General features: G+C 38.1%; 1 protein-coding gene and 1 long non-coding RNA gene across 6 annotated transcripts in view; one reads left to right on the forward strand and one right to left on the reverse strand.

Moving 5' to 3' along the window:
- LOC121670756 overlaps window positions 1–17,129 on the forward strand; it is a 119,690-nt gene that overhangs the window by 17,910 nt on the left and 84,651 nt on the right. The gene's annotated exons all lie outside the window — the stretch shown is intronic.
- PDE11A (phosphodiesterase 11A) overlaps window positions 1–17,129 on the reverse strand; it is a 117,612-nt gene that overhangs the window by 13,494 nt on the left and 86,989 nt on the right. For all 3 annotated transcript variants that reach the window (XM_042041385.1, XM_042041387.1, XM_042041388.1), the window contains 5 exons: window positions 14,271–14,371; window positions 10,503–10,580; window positions 9,059–9,122; window positions 5,998–6,072; window positions 4,890–4,973 (listed from right to left, as the gene is read on the reverse strand). In XM_042041385.1, coding sequence (XP_041897319.1) covers window positions 4,890–4,973; window positions 5,998–6,072; window positions 9,059–9,122; window positions 10,503–10,580; window positions 14,271–14,371 — 402 coding nt within the window. The remainder of the gene's footprint in view (window positions 1–4,889; window positions 4,974–5,997; window positions 6,073–9,058; window positions 9,123–10,502; window positions 10,581–14,270; window positions 14,372–17,129) is intronic.

Raw genomic sequence — 17,129 nt, forward strand, 5'->3', positions numbered from 1 at the left:
GAGAGCCGTGACTGTTGAATAATTCTGTGTACTTTTTCTGTGCTTTGAAGAGGCTCTACCATTTATGACACCCTGTGCATTTAATCTAAGTTTATAAGAAGAATAGATGCTTTTGCAGCTACATCATTATAGACAACAAATAGATTTAATTATAAGGTCAGACATTATCTTCTGTAGGAAGGCAGGCATATCAGAGCTCTTGGAGTTACAGACTGAGTGATCACATTTCTAAGTACTTCAAACAGTGTGATAAAGAAAGAATCTGTCCCTCCACATTCCATTCAAAACACTTAAAGTACTTGCTAGGCTGAATGTTTCCACTCTTCCCAAGTTCCCCCTAGAATCCTGGATGGAGTAATGCAAATTCGATTCTGTAGATACTATTATATGTTTGAAGTTCTCAATACCCAAGAAAATCTTGAATAGCTCTAAAAATAGCACTAAAATGGAGCAGTTCAAGGGAGCACCAAGGTAGAGGTGAGCAGGGCAATCTCAGGCACGCATAAGTTGTAAAAGCCATGAGCTTCTTTATCTTCCACAAAGACATCTCCCTTAAATTTAAATAGCTGCTGTCATTGTCACTGACTACCTGACTATGTATTTATCTGCCCAGAAGCAGAGTGCATGGCCTTTGGCCCTGCTATTCATAGCGTTACTGTCTCTGCCTAACAATGCCCTGAACAGAGCTGGGTTTCCGTTAGCATCTTTTGTTTGATGTGAATCGCTGAAGCTTTGATGTTGTTTGTGAGAAACATAATCATTTAAAAGAATAAGATCTTCACTCTCCCACTCCGTGTGCTCCCCACAAAGAAATCTAATCTGAGCTGGGAAAAATCTGTGACTGATCCTGTTTTAGGTAGACACAAATGAGAGAGTCCAGAAGAGAAATCTGTTAGTGTTGAAACTCTTACCATCTCTTTACTGGAGGGTCAGAGAGGTAATTTGTCTTCATTATAAAAATCCCATTTCCTGTTACACATACATTTATGTTCAAATAGGTACAGAATGCTTTCTCTGTGTGGTGAACACAGCTGTCAGCATAGCCATAGTGTTTTATTTTCAATGGGATGCTTCAAATTTTCTGCTTTATAGGATACTCTAACAAAACAAGGGAATTAGTACTTTATGCTGATGCTACCTTAGTAGTTTTGAAATGCTCTACAGTTTTAAAAAAAATGCATTTTTAAAGAGAAATTATTATTCTAATAAGCTTGTTTCTCATCTCTACTGATAAATGCTTTTCTTACTGTCATATTTGAATGAAGAGCAAATGTGATGCAGTAAAGTGTAACTAAAACCCCTAAAATCTGAGATTCAATGTAAATCGATGGCTATTCTGCTATCAAGGCAAAAGCTCCACTGTTACATAAAAATACTCTGATCCATGATCACTACCGTGGCAAAAAAGTAAATTAATAAAATTATGATGTCCTAAGTGTAATAAAATGCAATGAAAAAAACCTGAGATGCTTTTATCTTCACAGACCTTTGATCCACAGTGTGAAGGAAATGGATTTGATTACTAAGATATGAAATTGGAGGTGGCTTGATTCCTACATAGGAATGCAGATAGGGGAGGGAGCAAGGGAGCAGAGCTGTGGCTTACCTTGTGCCAGGAGCAGAGTCAGGCTTACAGAGAAAGCACAAAGGGTTTGGATTTAGACACTTGGATATGGGAAAACTGTGCATAATTCCAGACATTAATTCTTTTATATATATAGCTATATCCACCCTCAGTCTATACAGTAGCTCATGGTGTAGTACATTTTGTGTATCACTGACATCCTTTCTTCTGGGTGGGATGGGCATTCCAAGGGGCAATCAAACAGGACTGCTAATGGAAGTCGAATAGATCTTATTGATTTGCTAATCACTTGTAAACCTTCTCACAAAAAGGGGCCAAACTCAGGAACAGTTCTAGCTGGGTAAGCAGAGGGATGTGATCCATGTTCCCTAATAAAGGAGACTTCATTATCCTTTACTTGGGAGAACTCCTGCACCTCCAAGTGAGTTGGCTTGAGCTACCTTAAGGAAATGCAGAAAGCAGAGCAGATAGAGCCAAATCTCCACAAAGGTTTCAGAACTGAGGAAAAAAGATAAGCCTAGAAAAGCCATAACTAAAATGTGCTGCCAAGTTTATATACTATTTTAAATATGAACCATTCCTTGTGGGCACTCTGGTGTAGCCTAGTTCATAAGCTTGGACTGCAGAGAGGATACAGTTTGTTCTAGTACTGTGAGAGGCACTGGGATGATGTCAGACCACCCCTGGAAGTTTAGGCTGTGAAGATCCTTCAGTATTGCATACTTCAGATGTCCACAGCTGCCAGGAATATCTGGCTCTTGGAAGTTACTTTGAGAAAAGACAATTTCAGGGAGCTCTGCTGATCTTACATGTGACTTTAATAGGAGTTGCCAGCATTTACTGGTTGCTGGGATCACCTCTGCTGTGTGTGTGTGAAATAACACAACACAGCATTAGGTCCTACTCTAGCAACTGCATTGGTAGGGACTGGTGCATTCCCCACAGCATACCCTTTGGGGCTCTGGATGCTATAAAATCCCACATGGATACAGGATTTCTAATCACTAGCATGGAAAAAAATAAATACAAAAGCCTTGATTTTGTTCTCTATGGTTTAATGTTTTAATTTTGGTATGAAAATAAGTGTCAAATGTTTATAGATTTTTTCAAACATAGTTTTTCTAAGTACTGAGCTATAGGAGTACTGCTAATATTTTACTGATTTATCAGCTGCCACTACATCCCTTTATATTGCATTTGTAATAATATAATCTGTTCTTTCCCCACATGCAGTTCCTACAATGTACTACAATGGCAAGAATTTTTAAGAATGTAAAAAACCCCCAAAATCTAGGATATGGCCAGAGTTGTAGTGTTCAGCCAGCCCTAAACAGAGGATTTACAATGCCTGAATACTCTGCTGATGGGATATGTGTATTGAAGTTTGATTAAGCTGTCTATGAAAATTAAAACTTGGCTCCACACTGAAGAGAGAATCTCCTGCCGTGTGATACTATGGTATAAAGTTTTCTGTTTACCCCTAAGGCTGGTGCTGCTATGACTTCCAGGTTTGATGGTGTCTCTTTTTAAAGTTGTTGAGCAGCAGGCTAATGGCTGCACAGCATGATGCAAACACAGTGGAAAGCGGGGAAATCAGATGTGAATATATTCCCCGGAGATCTCCTGCTAAGATGGAGCTAACTAACCAGAGCTTTAGTGCTCAGATGTAGTTTCCTCATGCAGAGGATGGGCTGATTATCAGCTCTTCCTGCTTTACTGTACATTTTTGGATTACAGATGCTATTAGAAATAATGAATTCTGCTATAATATGCATTCTAGTGTAATATGAGCTATTTTATTGACAGGAACATTCTTTTTAAAGAGTGTCTGTCCAAGATCAGTGTCCATCGTCCCTCCCCCATATTGTCCAAAATGATCTTGGTATTTTAAACAATATAGATTTATATTCTTCTCTGCTTGCTTTGCCTTAATTGTTTGAAAACAGTAGCTGTAGTTTATTTCATCAGGACAATGACTGACCTTAGAAAGGGACGGGATCTCTTGGCAAAGCAGCAGCCTGGCTTGCTGCTTACACAAGTGTCTGCTCTCTGTGTCACACAACAGGAATTGCCATTGCTCCTGGGTAGTCATTTCATTATTACCATGGTGGCAGCCTCAGATTCCACAAGGTATAGAGGGGAGAGGGCACATTGTCCTTCTTACGGGCCTTATTACGTCCTTATTGTATGATATTGGTGATATATCTGGTCTATAAAATGAAAGGAACTGCCAATCCATTTTTATTTGTGTGTAGGGAAGCTACATTCAGGCACAAGTTCATCATTTTAATGTTAAGATGGGAGCTGGTATTGCTGTGCACCATCACTGACCTGTTCACTGCTTTGAGGTCTTAGGCAATTTAGGGTGTGGTGGGAACAGGGAGAACTTGTTGCAGTTCCCCAAGGATGCTGAGTGAGAACATCACCCTGTTTTCTCAGGTGTCAGTGGCCAGTCTTTGGTGGCACAAGGCAGTCTGTGTGGTTTCAGTCAAATCCTGAAGCTGTTTAATCCAAAAAGGCAGAAGCATTGTTCTGATAGGAAAAAATTATTCCTGAAATGGTGGTCAAGCATTGGAACAGGCTGCCCAGGGAAGTGGTGGAATCACCATCCCTGGAGTGTTCAAAAAACCTGTAGATGTGGTGCTTAGGGATATGGTTTAGTGCGGACCTGGCAGTGTTAGATTAATGGTTGGACTCGATGATCTCAGAGGTCTTTTCCAACCTTAATGATTCTGTGGTTATCTCTAGCCTTAATAAAGGAGTACTCAGGCATTTACACACTGTGTGCCAAGCACCCAGGCAGTCTGTGTAGAAGCACCTTTAAAAGAGTAAACTGTGAGTTAAACAGCACAGGTTAAACCACAAATTGTCACTGACCCTAAAGGCTTGGCCTAGAGTGCCCCTTAGCAGTTTGGGAAGGTGCCAGAAGGAAGCACAAAGGCTCACGCTTGAGTTTCCCTTTGGATCACACAGCTTTGGACAAGTTTGACAGCACCGACTGAGACTGTCCCTCTGGCACATCTCTGTACAGCGCTCCATACCTCACCATGGTGAGAATCAGTTTGTCTCCAACACAATAATCAATTGCCCTATCAGCTTTTGTAACTTAGAGAGGAATTATGGTTACAGACATTACTACCATCAGGGAATCTGAAGATTTCTGCATGGAATTCAGACTTTTGGTAAAGTCTAAGTAAGATAAGAGTTTAAATAGCTTTCAAGGCTGCTCTGAAAGCTAACTCTTTCCCTAGAGAGACAAGAACAATCTTCTATGGACTCTACAGGAGCAGTAAGTAAAAATTACCTCATACAATGGCATGCAGATGCTATCAATCCACTCGAGCTGCAGCCTGGGTAGTTCATGTTTCCTGTTCCGATCAAAAATGGCCTGAATTGAGAAGGGTACAAAACTGTCATGCTTTAATTGCACTGGAGTATTTTACAGACACATCATCCAGCACTTCACAGCTATGATCAAATTCTCACAACCAGAACACTTTGTAAACCATAATCAATCTTTGCAGCTGTCTTCCTACTGCTTTGCCTGGCATGAAAAATAAACTATTTTCAATTCTGTTTTGAAACTTTTAGGCTGAATGTGTTTGTGTTGTATAATTCTGTGGTGTAAAATAAATGCTCCACAGTTGGAGTTGAGCTGGTAAATAACCTCCTGCAAGAATGTAAAGTAGATACCTTTGAGTAGAATTTTCTGTTTTCTCACATAATGCTTTCCAGCTCAGCAGAACAGTGATGGATCTGAGCTGGCTCTCTTCCTCCCAGTTAAATTCTTTAGAATAATTTCTACCCTTCTTGTGCTGCCTCCAGATAATGGCTGCTCAACATTTTGAGTTATTTAACCTGGATAGGGCTTTATCTTCTAATTATTCAGTGAAAATCTTTATGAAACTTTCCTAGTTCTTGTTTGACACTTTATACGCATCTGCCTACAATCCACTCAATTCCGATTTATCCCTTCAATCACACTACTATATTTAGGTGTATACTTAGAGAAATGCATTTCAGCATTTGATACACCAAATAACATAGATACACATAGATATACAGTGGCAACATAAAGTAAATCTGACAATTTTGATTTCCGTAGGTAGCTGTGATTTTTTAGTTCAATTCTGTGTATTAAATCCAACACCTGCTGCTTAGAAAATTCACTGATAGGATAACCTCAGGAATAGATACAGAAAACAGGTAAAAGGGCTCAATGCAAAAGTGACTGTGTTGACTGGAGAGCTTTTATATATGGTTATAAATGCATATCCTTATTGGAAAGAGCTTTTATTTATTCTAAGATTTTTCTTTATGTACAAAATACAGTTCATTTTTCTGAATGAGCCCAATGATATTTTATTACTCTATTCAAGTTAGTAACTATTTCAGAAGTAATAAAAACTTACTGAAGGGGTGAGTTTGAGTTCAGATCTTTCTCTGTCTCCTTGTTCAAAGAACTCACTGGTTACCAGCTCGGCTGCCTAAAATAAAAATCGTGATAAAGATTAGAGCTCTTGTTATATAACTTTTAGGATAATGAGTTTTTGCTCAGACCATGACTTCAGCCTGTGCTTAACTTTAAAGAAGTGAATAACCTCACTTACAGGACTGACATCAGGCATGTGTTCATATAGTTTTTGGGACTGGGCATACAGGGGGTATAAACAGCCATAGTCACTGTCGGGCACAGGGACTCACCCCTTTTTGATAGGGAATTGACTTGGGGAATTACACTGTGATGCCAAGGTAGCACTCAATGCAGCTATAAGCAACTTATGAACTGAGACCAAAACAGAAAATTATAACTTCTTGTTGGCATCCACTATTATGTAAAAATGCTTTGTAAAACATGCAAGAGCTCTCTGATTATTTACAGGCTGTTGCCCTATAATAACAACTTCACTTATCAAAGAAACTTCATTAACCAATACCCTCTGCTGTTTTAATCTAATGTGAATTCATAAAGGGTTTTTTCCCCCACTAGGCTTTACTTTTTCTCCCAGTGACTGTCATCATTATAGGATCTGGGCATCTAAGTATGAACTCAGATTGTGATGATCATCTTGATTTAAAATCAAGAAGTGGTAGGCTGGAAGTTAGAATGCATCTTTCTGGCTTTTGTGAATGAAGATATTCTATTCAATGCAGAAGTTCTATTCACTTGTGCTTCTTAGAAGAAGACAAGACTTAAAAATAAATATAGGTATGGAAACCAGAGGGATCTTAAGAAGGCAAACAGTAAACAGTTCTGATATAGTACTGTACTCTTGCCATGTGGGAGGCTTTGAAGGTATGCACATGCAACATTTTGAGATGCAAAAAACCTGGAAGCCAATCTACTAAAGAGGCATACACATCCTAAGGCTCCTGTCATGCCGGTGTATTGTTTTTAAGCTAGGAAATTATTTCATAACGCCAAGGCACAAGTGGGTAAACTAAGCAGAGAACCCGAACTTCATAAAATCTCAAAATTTCTTGCTCTAGCAACTGCATGGTAGGTAATGTTCACAAATGCTAAGCTTGCTAAGGGGTACCAAAATAATTTGAAAGTAGGTGAAGGGATGTTATAAAGTACTCTTAAATCTTAAGCTAGGCTATCACAGTTCGGAATTTTATAATGTATGTAATCCAGTGCATTAATAAAACTCTGGATCAATATTCCAGATAAAGAAATAATTTAACAACTTAGTAGCAATTAAGGGTTTCCCAAGTGTATTGTATAAAAATAATCAAGACATAGTATCATCCTTGTCTCTCAGTGCTATTCTGATCCTGTTCTCCTTATGTCCCTTTCTCTCTTCTTTTATCTGTTTCAATCTTCTCTTCCTGAATTTTTCCATCTTACATGTGGTCTTTATTCCCTTTGTTTCAAATACATTTTTTTCTTGTGGCACAGTTAAGGTTCAACTATTTCCTGTTTTGCCTCTGTGGACTTACTAGCATTTCTGCTGGACTTACTAGCACTTCTGCTCAACCAGGTAATGTTTCAAGTAATACCAGACTGGATTTTTCAATATAAAGTAAACCCATATACTAAGCTGCAGGGGACTTTTCACCTGTAGACCTCAAAAGTGATAAGCAGAAAAAACCCTAGTTTGCCAGTGGCTCCAGTACTAATTCAGCAGCATAGCACAAAGATTCACAACAAGGAAAGCAGACCCTACCTGACATTTGGCTGTCAATGAAAATGCAGAAGCTAACTGGGTTAAGGAGAAAAAATGAAGAGGGATTGCACACACTGCAGCATTGGCCAGATGGCACTGAAAAATCTTGTTACTCAATTTCCCAGTGCAGGATAGAAGAAGCTTTCCTTATTTCCGTGTGAGGTGACCATATTCTGGCCAAGTAGAGCAACAGCCTTAGAAGAACTGTTGTCACAGTCTGCTGATAAAGCAAAAAAGTCTCACTTGGCAAAACTGAAAGCTGAGGTGAAGCCCTCCCCCCATAAATGTTTTTTATTCAGTTGATGAGCATGTAGCTTTCATATATCCCTTTCAGCTTCTGTTACTTCTTTGTCCAAGGAATCTGGCTGCTCCTGCATCACTAGTTATCTGGCCTAGCTTTCTCTTTTTCATCCCAGCTTTATAACTATTACTTGCTGTTACATCAAACTTCTTCCAGGTGTGTACCCAAACCCAGCTGCTCTGGTGTATTTTCAATTTGCTTCTTGCTGCTGTCTATTCCTCCAAAACCCGACACAGTCTGTCTTCTACTGGCTTGTTCTGGACCTCAGTGAAGGACAGAGAATGATTACCATGGATACTGGAAATATTACGGATGGTTTCTGTGTAGACAGGATGTCTGGAAGAGGGAATATCATGGGGCAAATGACAAGAGTTTTGGGACAGGTTTCTTTCTCATACTGTACCTGTTTGCCAGTGCTGGACCCATTTTTTACATCTATTTCTAAAGAGCCTACTCAGCAGAAGAACCCTGAATCTTTATTTGTTGATTTCTAAGTAGAGGAAGTTAAAGAAAGCCCTATATTACACTTGCAATTTTGCAACATGCTTAAGAAAATGAACACATTTCTTTTATCATACATACTGAAGATTTAATGAAAATGAAAACTTGCTAATGAAAATTTGCTAATGAAAATTTACAGATAATCTGTTGGTATTTTTGATTTAGGGAAGATTCTGCCACTGCCAAGGAAAACTTTGGGATGAAACAAGTAAATGCAGCTACATGTGGCTAAATGCCTTTTTTGTTTAATCCATCAATTTTTGGATATGGATTTAAAACGTTAGTAAGAGGAGAGGTTGTAAAGCCAGATGTACACACCAACATGTGTACAGGGAAAGATTATGCAATAAACCATTTTTTGCAGAAACCCCCTGCTATTTTTTTTTAGCATTAATACCGCTGTAAATTGATTCCAGTTTTGGTTCCTTGTAAGCCAGGGCCCTGGGAATATTGTCCTGCCAGTCCCGCCTCCTCCCAGCCCTGCTATTAATCATGACTTGCCTGTCTTGAAATCTCCCACGGTTTGGTCACAGCTCCAAGGTCACAGGCTGTCATTAGCATTGATCTGAAAAACAGAAATGAACAATACAAGCTGAATCAACCTTTGTTGAATTTCTAAACAACTCTGCTCCTGATGCATAAATAAATAATACACATATAAAATGTCAGCCCTTGCACCTTCTTTTCCTCCAGAAAAGAATGACATGTTTGAAATCTTAGCCATCAGCATGGCTTTTACATTACAATTGTCCCTCAGAAACCTAATGTGTTGCAGGTCATAAGATGATGAATTTTGGTATTGTGCATTGCACACTAGAGAAGAAATGATATTGCAAGGGAGTAACTGCTAATTTTTGCAATACTTCTAACACTACTTACATTAATACCTGTAATATATTAGAAAGCATGTGCTTCACATGATATAAGTAAGGGTATTATTACATAATAACACCTGCAACTGGATTAATTTATATGCCTATTTGTAAGTGACTGCTGTAGCAAGAGAGCCTATAATCACAGGAGGCATTCCAGACACTGTTTAAGCAGTTTCTACTGCTCATCTACAATAAAAATTGAAGATTTACTATGAGCTATACGGTTCCACTGTAGTTTAATACCTAGCTACAACCATGTTTTATATGCATTAGGAGAAAGAAACCATTCAGCTGTAGAAAGCGTTTATGTACAGTACATGATGCAGATAAAAGTCTAAGAAAGTTTAAATGAAGAACAAGGGCACTGAAAATGAAACATCAAATATATTGCCTGAATCTAAAATTAGGAATGGGTGAAATGGTATGGAAAATAGAAAATGGCCAATATTTTGTCAGAAGACCAAAAGATAACAGAATTTTAATGAAATTTCAGATAAAATGAGACGTAATCAGGCATGCATATGCAAATACACACATTTTATTGTCTAAAAAGTGTGATGTACTCAAACCACCCTCAAAGTCTGAGGTTTTCAATAGAATGCATGCTCAGGGCATTCTTGAGGGCTGGAAGAGTGCTCTGTATATGAAAATTCCCAGGAATAGACAGGAATAGCAGAGAAGTGCATGGCCAGTGAAAAAAGACAGCTGAGAGGAAGAGGGAACGGGGAAACAGACAGGAAAGATCTTTGTGTAGAGAGGCAGAATATTGATACTTTCTGGAAAATAGCAGAAGGGCTGAACAAGAACTGGTGAGGCTGGGAAAAAGGGAAGAAAACATGACAGAGTGTGTAGGAGAAACAGGAATGGAGAAGGTGAAGTCATGTTGATTAATCCCAATTGTTTCCTAATATTGAAAAATCAAACCATATATTTCATATCATGGATTGTATTTTTAAAACAAGATACTTTCTCTTGTTATGCTAGGCCTTCAGTCCACAATACATGAAATTCCTTCAACAAATATAGCTACACTTTGAAATAACCAGAAGGCAAGAAAAAGCAGTGCTTACCGAAATATTTCTCGGTGGTTTTTTATAGTCCAATCATAACCACCTTTATTGACAAGTTCAAAAAACTCGGTCCTTCTCCTGCAAAAAGCCAGATTGTCAGAGAAGGAAACAAGACACTTCCAGGGCAGCACTGCAGCAGAAACACAGCTCTCTGTATGGGACAGAATCACCGCACCTCATGGATTATTGTTAAAGCCGTTACACTGACAGTCCATTTAAGCGAAACATACTAATTTCCGAACATGTTCTATAAATGTCTGTTATCAGTGTCAGAGTTGCCTCGTAAAAGCAATATTGGATTTATGGTCTCCACAGATAAGGAAATTAATGGCTATGAAATGTTCAGTCTTCCACAGAAGCATGAAATGTTCACCTACAGCAGTGGACAGACAGACAATAGAAACACCCCAGAAATACACACACACTTCTGTTTTCTTGTCCTTGCAAGATGGTTTTTACTTCTATATCCTGAAGGGTTTTTCAGAGATGTGCAACTCCTGTTATTTCCAACACACAGAAAGAAACAGACACACACAGGAGCTGCTGCTGTCTGGAGTTCGTAGTTCTTATAGACTGGAAACTAGGCCTCCCTGCTTGGTCCCATGGTTTGTCTTCTCATGCCTTCTTCATGTCCTCAAACAGGGACAAAATGTGAGATGGACAGAACATGTTAATGCTTGATTGTTGCCTTTAAGAATCAAAATTCTGACTCATCATAGTCTGTAATCTTTTATGGCACTGAGACTCCAAGCAGCTGTTAACTGCTTTCAATGTGACTACAATATGTAATAGATCCTGCCCAAGATACAGCAGAAGTTCAGGTACAAAAACCTGGAGCACCTTGTCCCCAGTGACACAACATATGAGCATCAAAGCTGGAAAGCAAATAAATACCTATGTCCTGAGTGACAGTCCAGTGCCCCATCTCATATGAGACTGTGCTGTCTACTTGTCAAGAGGAAATGCAGTTAGATTCCTCAACAGGAGAGAGTTTTCCAAGTCTTGTATTTTCTACGTTTACTTCAACTAGACTGAAATTTTGAACAGTGATTATTGACAGCACAGTCTGATGGCAGCCACTACATGTCTGCACACAAGGAGATGCACACTTCCAGAATCATTCCTTTGGTCAGTGGACAGAACATTATGTGGGGTATGTTGTATTATTCTGGTCCCTGACCGTCATAGTTACATGACCAGTCACTCCTACTATAGGGCCTTTCTGTAATGGATTTCATATAGCAGCTAGAACAGGGAGATAAAAGGGCTGCATGATGATAACTAATCACTTATGCATTGGGAAATAAAAGATTTCATTTTGAAGTATTGGATATTCTGCACAATTCATATGTTCCTGGACAAAAACCAGGCAAGAATGTTTAAAGCTGAAAGCTCAGGAAGATGACATCCCAGAAACCTAATATATTCAAATTTAAAATGTAGAGATCCATAAACAGTAACTAAAAAGGTGAATTTCAAGGCCTTATGTTAGGCTAAAATGTTTAAGGATTTTCTTTGAAATCCATTTAAATGGATACAGAAGTAGTAGTCCATCTCCACATAGAAGTTTCAGTGTAAGAAGGGCTCAACCGGAGGAAAGCAGCCATGTATAATGAAACAATTTAGTGTTTCCTACTGGTTTCTTTGGTATCCAAAATTATGAGGTTTTCTATTAATAAGCAAATATAATACGGCAGCATTTCAGAAACAAACTGAATTATAACAGTTTTCCAGGGTCTTTGAGTAACATTGACTCTGGCTGTATTTTGCCTCAAAGGGAAAGTTATTTTCCTGTGTATAACAAATCCGTTTTCTTTACAGCCCAGTGGCTCAAGATATCATTTGAGTGAGTTTCCATAAACTTAATTTTGGTTCCATGCTTTTACTGGTTGTATTATCTACAAGTATCGTTATCTAGAATTATAAACTAAAATCAAATATATTTTCCATCTGATCTGTCATTGAAAGTCATCTTTTTGTTTGCTTGTATAAAAGTAATGCCTTGAAAAGGTCATAAAGCCTTGCTCTGCCTGGAATTTTGTTGGTTTTTTTGCTACCTGGAGCTTGTGATCAGTAGGTTTAGTCGTTCTAAGAATACTGATATGAGAATTCCCCTCTCTATAAAAATATTGAAGATGTAGCAAACTGAAAAAACAAATTAGGTACTTGTGTAGAAACACCTGTTCATATAGGGTGGCTTTAAGAAGTGTAAACCACCAATGTTTCCAGAGTTATGTTCAGGCATTTTTGGAAATAAAGTAGCATAGCTACCACCTTATTAATGAATCCGAGTAACACAAGAGGAAAAAAATAACTCATCTGCAGACTTTTGAGTAAAGAGGCCTCATTTGCTAAAAGTCTTCTGATTGTCCTCAGCCCATCACTTAAGCCCATTTCACTTAAAGCTGTCAGCAAATAGTCATGTCATACCAGCCACCCAGATAACAGGCAATCCTCACAGACAGCTTGAAAAAAGAGTGTGCTCAAAAGGCTTTATTTGTCCTCCTCAAGATATTTGTGTCAGCAAGCAGAAATTTCTTCATAGATTAATGTTTAGAAATTATTTATAATAAAACTTCTTGCTAAAATCCTTTCCTAAGAATGCTTCTCTGTGAATGGACTTGCAGGAAACAAAGAGCGTCAGTGCATCTATTGCCAGTACTGTTTAAACAGCCCCTGCCATGGGAACCAAATACTGAGGAACAGACAAAGCAAACATTGCAGCATCCCAATTAGTATTTTTACAATTAACAGTTAAAGATACAATGTTGATATAGATAATTGAAAAATTTCAGGATAAAGACTTTGCCTGAAGTTTTCTTGATACCTGGTTTGGTATCATCCACCAGAACATAGGAGGGGCAGAATCCAGGTACACCACCCTAAGAAAAACATTACTAAATGACACCCAGCACTGTACGGGGTAGGATGCTAATGGACAACAAACAAAAATTCCTAAGGATGACTTACTGTCAAGGCTGGGAAGGCAGTGCACTGAAACTGCACATCTACCAGCATTTCTGCCCCTAAGTCAGCTGCAGACATGTGCCAGATGTCAGAAGTGCAGTGTTATGGTCACACCATGACTCCTCTGACTACATGCATCCTCCCACACAACCTCACTGGGAAGAGCTTGGTAATAATTAACAATATTAAAATACAGGAAGTAGCACCAACTTGAAATCTACTTTGAGATTTGATTTGCAAACAAGGAAAAGGAAGAAAACTGGGTGAGAGAGATCCTACTGTACTTCTCCCCAGTTAAGCTTTTTAAAACCCATTCTCTTCACGTGATGTGAATTGGCATAATTTGTCTTCAAAGCAGCAAAGCGTCTGCTTTGTTACCTCTGCAACTGGGTCTGTAACTAAATACAGTATTTCTTAGCATACATTTTTAGAAATGCTGAAATGTTGGAAAAGAATTCTCAAGTGTCACTGATTTTCTATATACCTGAAGAAATGATCACAGAAGGGATAGAAAAATTATGGGACTGAGCTGTAACTGGTTCCTGGGATTGCTTTGAAGTATAAACCTAGGATTTCACTTGCTTTTGGTTGATACAGACATGTTACATATTAAAGCAAAACTTACTTTGACACTTGAGATATTTCTATTAGTCTAAAAGATACTAAGTATTAGACTAAACCTCTTCAACCATAGCTAAACACTAATTTCTCATATTATATATCCTTATTGGTATTTAATAGCTCATTAGAGTAAGTTCTCTGAATTTTCATTCATCAAATACAAGAAATGCCAATACTTACTCAAAATACAGAGTGAGGTCTGTTGCCAATATCGATTGCTTTAGAAGCTGCATAAGGTCACTGTAGTCCTTAGAGGACAAGTTAGCAAAGATGTTGTGACCCTATAATGAAAGAGATAAAAGAGGTAAAGGGCTAACAATCAATATAAGTTTTTAAAAGGTTTTCTAACTTGTTAGTGTACTGTTTCCCTGTAATGCAAGCTTTTTCTGATTCATGGCAAAGCTATGACAAAATAATAATAATGTTAATACTGCTGAGATTACACTGAGGTAGAAGAGTTGATGATTGTTATCAAGCACCTGGTATGTTTTTCTAAACTCTGCTGAAATTACAGCCTTTCGAGTAAAGATTTACTCTCTGCTCTGACCCTGCACAGACTCAGTTTATGGGGAAAAACTATGGATACATCTCAATCTCTCCCCTTATTAAACGTTTTGGGGAGCTGTGTATTGGAGCTCTTGAGTTGTGATCCTAATAGATTTATCTGTGCTGCTGCTTGCATGCACACAAATTGCTGTTAGAGCAGTCAAGGACACTAAATCAGTTTTTCATTCAAAACAGCCCATTTGCTCACTCTGCCCATTACTGTCTTACAGTATATGCAATCACTGCCTATGTAGGCTAAAGAACCACAACTTTATATGCAGTTTAAGCACCCTTTGTGGGCCCAACTGGCTGCTTTTTAAGGGATTGTGGATTAGGAATTTGAAAGATGCACTATGGCCAAAATGAAAGGAAATTAATTATTTGATGTTGCTGTTTGAGAGGGGGAAGCTTCTTTTGTAACCAAATTTCTGAAAACAAGAAGAGGGACAGAGATCCTGTAATTCCTCTTTGAAATTCTCGAGACAGCAAGATGAAAGAAACAAAATTAATAAAAAATTCTAAATGTAAGCTTAGGAAGTGATCTTTGTGACAATAGTCACATATATTAACATAGATAAAAATATTACAGGGCTTTTTTCCTTAATTACCTATATAAATATTGAAGTTCTTTCTAAACAGAGTCTTATTTTGGTGATATTTAGTCTTGTAGTGCCCACATTCCGTATGCACTGCCATCTACTGCTTAGGAAGACTAAAATGCCCTTAAAACCTAGAATTTTCCAGCAACAGGGAACCATGATGGACATATGAACATAACCATGATAGCTGGAGGACATATATGAGGTAAGGTCTGGGGAGGTAGAGGTGTCATTTTTTAATAGAGAAGCTAATTGTTGGACTAAAAAAATAATTTGCCATGCATAAAATAGTTTCTTTTCAGCTAAATATTGAGAAGGCTTTGTGAATCTAAAGCTTATTTCTGAAAAGAAAAAATTAGAACCAAGGTACTAAGAAGAAAACAGGAGTTCTTGCAACAGGGCTAATTTACCATGTTTGTTATTCTGTAATATCTACTGCTTTTCTGAGCTGTTTCGTGGTGTACAAAACCATGTCACTACAAAGACCAAGATCACTTTTATTGAGGTTAGCATGTCAAGAGTAAAGGATAAACCGCCCCTTAGTCCAACATGCTAAAAATCTGAATAAATGATACAACATACTATGTTTCCAACTAGACAGCAAAGACAGACTAGAATATTTCAGCTTATTTCAGAGACCAATTGCTCAGCTGGTAACAGACAGTGTATCTTTAAGCAGATTAGAGGTTCCAAATCTGCATTTATTCCAAACTAAGCAGTATTGTATTCCATTAGCAAACTGTATGTGTTGGATAAAAATTACACAGCATCCTTTTTCTGGTCTAGACATGAGGACCTCGAGAAGAAGCTGTCTGAATGATCAAATTTGAGGACTTGCATTTTAAGTAATATTTTACATCTCTGAAAGAACCTGGAATAGAGTCCAAATATTTTTTTTTTCCTAATTTCTTGATTTTTAAGCTGGAAAAGATAAAGAAAAGGATCTAGACTGACACGATCTATGAACTTCTACAGAGCTGTCCATGTCTTGAGCCTGAGACATTCAATTATGATGATTTCAGGAACTAGAGAACTCACTGTTTTCCAGAAAAGCTTCTTCCAGAGGCTGAACAGTGTCACCAGTTTAGTGAAAAAACAGCAAAAAATCCCCACCCAAACCCCTTTGTTTTTTTCCTATTCTGAACCGGTCTGTTTAGCATCCAAATGCTGCTTTTTGGTACACCTTTCCCTGGCAGTATAAGGAGCCATTTATATCCTAATATCACCTTTTAGATAAACTGGCCTAGGCTAAATGGATTAGGGCTGTTAAAATCTCATGCCAGTGCTCTCTTTTCCCATGTTTGCTTTTGAAGTATAATGTCAAGAAATTGAACAATAAAGGTGCAGTTCTGTGACAAATCTCCCTGGCAGTGCACACAGAGGTAAAGCCATCACCCTGTTCCCATTTGTCTGTGATGATGAGACATTGCAGATCTCTTCAGAAGTTACTACAGATCAAGCTATGGTCTCCAACTGTGCTGCATGAACAACAATTTTTATATTTACTGAATGCATTTTGTAGCAACCAATCTGTGTGAATTAAGAAAACACATCCACTGTTTTAAAAGGACTGCATGTCCATCCTTCCACTTTTCTCAGTTATTAAATCGCTGGGGTAGTGCATGCTGTATACTGTTGCACGCAAGATATTCTAGGCAAGACCTATGTCTTCACAGGTATCTGCAAAGCAATTAATGTACTTTGGACAGCATGATATTACTGATTTTAATTTTTAAAAATAGTGTATTAAATTACAAAAAAATCATAAAAATACTGATTACAGAAAGGCTGCCAAAGAAATGGTGCAGTAAAAGATGGCTCTGATACTCTGAATATGACACCTGTGGGGAAAGGTGAGCGCCTGTTTCAGCTACCTCTAAACCAGGATATATGT

The sequence above is a fragment of the Corvus kubaryi genome, unplaced genomic scaffold (assembly GCF_017639235.1).
Source record: "Corvus kubaryi isolate FWS band 111438036 unplaced genomic scaffold, C.kubaryi_AGA036_p1.0 37396, whole genome shotgun sequence".
In the NCBI taxonomy this organism is placed as follows: Eukaryota; Metazoa; Chordata; class Aves; order Passeriformes; family Corvidae; genus Corvus; species Corvus kubaryi.